Genomic DNA, 2,628 nt, shown 5'->3' on the forward strand with positions numbered 1-2,628 from the left:
GTGTTACCAGGAAGTCGAACTGACTACCAGCCAATTATTCTCCCAACTTTAAATCAAAACAACATGCTGACCAACGTCGACTTTTTGAACTAAAAGTGTTAAGATTTTTAAAAGTAAGGCCAATTGACAAACTAATTTTGCAGAAAATTGAGAATGTAACACGAATGTATTAAGTGTTTTTCAATTCTCACGTTTGGAATTGAGTTAGTGCTAGCTCTCGGCTAAATAAGAAAATTACCTAAGCATGATAGAAATCATACTTAGCATGTTTTGTGGAAACAATAAAAACGTAAAGTAAAATAAAGTAAAAATGAAAAAGAAAGAAAACTTATTATAAAAATAAAACAAGATAACAAAGTAGAAATCCAAGATATGCAAGTCATAACCTAAGGAGTGTATTTGTAGGCTTCCAAATCCCCAAAACGGCAAATAAATTCAAATGCAAAATATTCCTAAAGATTATTCCAAGTGTTTTGAATTCGAACTTAAAACTAGTTTTCCTTAAAAATATCCTCGGATTGTGCTGAGTAGGCTACTTCCAAAATCTTCCCAATGCTAACTATACCTTCTAAAAAATTGTGAATAGCGTTCTTTTACTGCTAGTTCTGGAAAGTAAACCTCTGCAAGAAAATAAGCAAAATTGAACTAAATCAGCAATGATAAATTCATAATACGAAAAAATTAACAAGTAAATAATGTCAATCTAGAACACTCATCATGCATGGTTATATTAAATTTATGTTTATGTTAATGAATAAAATATGATAAACCGATAATGTTATGCTCTTTGTTCTTCTTTAATATGAACATGTGTGTTATTCATGTCATTTTGTATGTTACATCGAGATGAGACATTGTGTTACAGAAGTGACCGAATAATGATTAGTTTAATCATTAGGATGATAAATTCAATTATCGGCTAGTTCATTCATTAGGATGATAAATCTAACTACCGGCTAATGCATCCCATCAGAACGGTAAATATAATAATTGCATATAGTAGAGCTAACTAAGTTGTATGCCATTACATCCATATCATATATGACGTTATATATATGTGTGTGTGTCCATGTTTACTTTGTTGAATATTGTGTGATGTTTAAAAGACATTAATTGGTTCTAATATAGAGAGAGAATACGTGATCAGGGGCATAACCAACTAAAGATGGCGACGGGTCGGGTTAGGGTCATGTTTTTTGTCAATCCGATCAGACCCGAAAATATGCACCCTTCACCCGACCCGGTTCGACCTGAAAAATATATACCCTCCACCCGACATAATCCGATATAAAATAAAGATTTAATTAAAAAATAAAAAAATTAAGAAAATTACATTATTATCCTCGGGTCGGAGTTTTTTCACCCTCCATCCGACCCGACTTCACACCTTAAAAAATACGACCCGACCCGAACCTAAATTTTTTTAAAAGAATCCGACTCTATTTGGTTAGGTCGGATCGAAACCCGTCGGATTCGAATTAAATTGTCATCTTTATAACCAACGCGGTTCCAATATTAATATAGACAAAATGATAATTAAAATTGTTGAAACAATACATTAATATTGAAACTGACATTAGTAAATATTTAGAAAAATAATAATTAATATATTTTATGATTTTTCCTAATAACATTTAGGAACTAAATTGATCCTTTTTCGGAATTATTTATAACAAAGCAAAATCTCCTGTCATAACCGATCTTTTCTCTTTCAGTTCTTCAAATATATTTGCAATTCCCATAGCCTGCATAAATAAAATAAATATGCAATTAAATAAAGAATAAACAAAAACTAATGTCTTTGACTTTTAAAATTCAATTCCTAAGCCCTAAAAGATTATTTTAATAAAAATAAGATTATGGTTTTGATTCTTCAACTATGTTTAATGTTGGACTAACCAATCACAGTATAAGATTGGAGAACAAATTATGGCAAATTAAAGATTGGAGAACAAATTATGTCAAATTAAAGTTTAGAGACTAAATATCAATACAGGAACTAAAGCTTACTTGGATTCTCGCTTATTACTCTTCCAATGCCATTAAAATCACAAAATCTAGGGTTGCCTTCACGAAAGCGGTAGTAAGAAGTCATGGCGAATGCTGCACGAGACCTGACGGTGGGTGGATCACCGCAGACGGCACCCGGCTGAATCGGACCGCAATCAATGCCTTGGCTGCACGCGAAATCCAAGGCTTTCTGCAATTCAGCATCGGAAGCTTGCTCCGTTGGCACACAAAACGTGGTCGGGGGCGTGACCACCGCAGTTCCATTATCAAGTACAACTCCATGCGCTTCGACGACGGAAGCGGAGGAGAAGAGATGGAAGACGACGGTGGCGAGGATAAGGAAAGAAACTCTTCTCAATGACTTCATGATGATAATAATATTCTTCTTATTATTATTGCTATTTTGCTTTGATCCCTGATATTGTTATGGGGTTGTAATTGGTGAATGTATATATAGGGAAGATGAATCAACCATGGAAGAGTAGTTTATGATCTATGTTTTGACATATGGGAAACCATGAGAATTAACAGCATGCAATGGCGGATCATAGAATGAGTCATACCAAAAATATTGAAAATTTACTTTGAAGACCCTTATTTTCTAGGGTAAACTAAGAA

At 33.4% G+C, this 2,628-nt stretch overlaps 1 protein-coding gene across 1 annotated transcript; it reads right to left on the reverse strand.

Moving 5' to 3' along the window:
• Positions 1–1,623: 1,623 nt before the first annotated feature.
• Positions 1,624–2,410, reverse strand: LOC120176489 (major pollen allergen Ole e 10-like). The gene is made up of 2 exons (XM_039182921.1): positions 2,011–2,410; positions 1,624–1,745 (listed from the first exon to the last, which is right to left on the reverse strand). Exons 1-2 carry the CDS (start codon positions 2,375–2,377, stop codon positions 1,720–1,722), a joined length of 393 nt encoding a protein of 130 aa, XP_039038852.1. The 5' UTR covers positions 2,378–2,410; the 3' UTR covers positions 1,624–1,719.
• Between the last annotated feature and the right edge of the window lie 218 nt (positions 2,411–2,628).

This window comes from Hibiscus syriacus, unplaced genomic scaffold (genome assembly GCF_006381635.1).
Source record: "Hibiscus syriacus cultivar Baekdansim isolate YM2019G1 unplaced genomic scaffold, ASM638163v2 tig00112249_pilon, whole genome shotgun sequence".
Lineage (NCBI taxonomy): Eukaryota > Viridiplantae > Streptophyta > Magnoliopsida > Malvales > Malvaceae > Hibiscus > Hibiscus syriacus.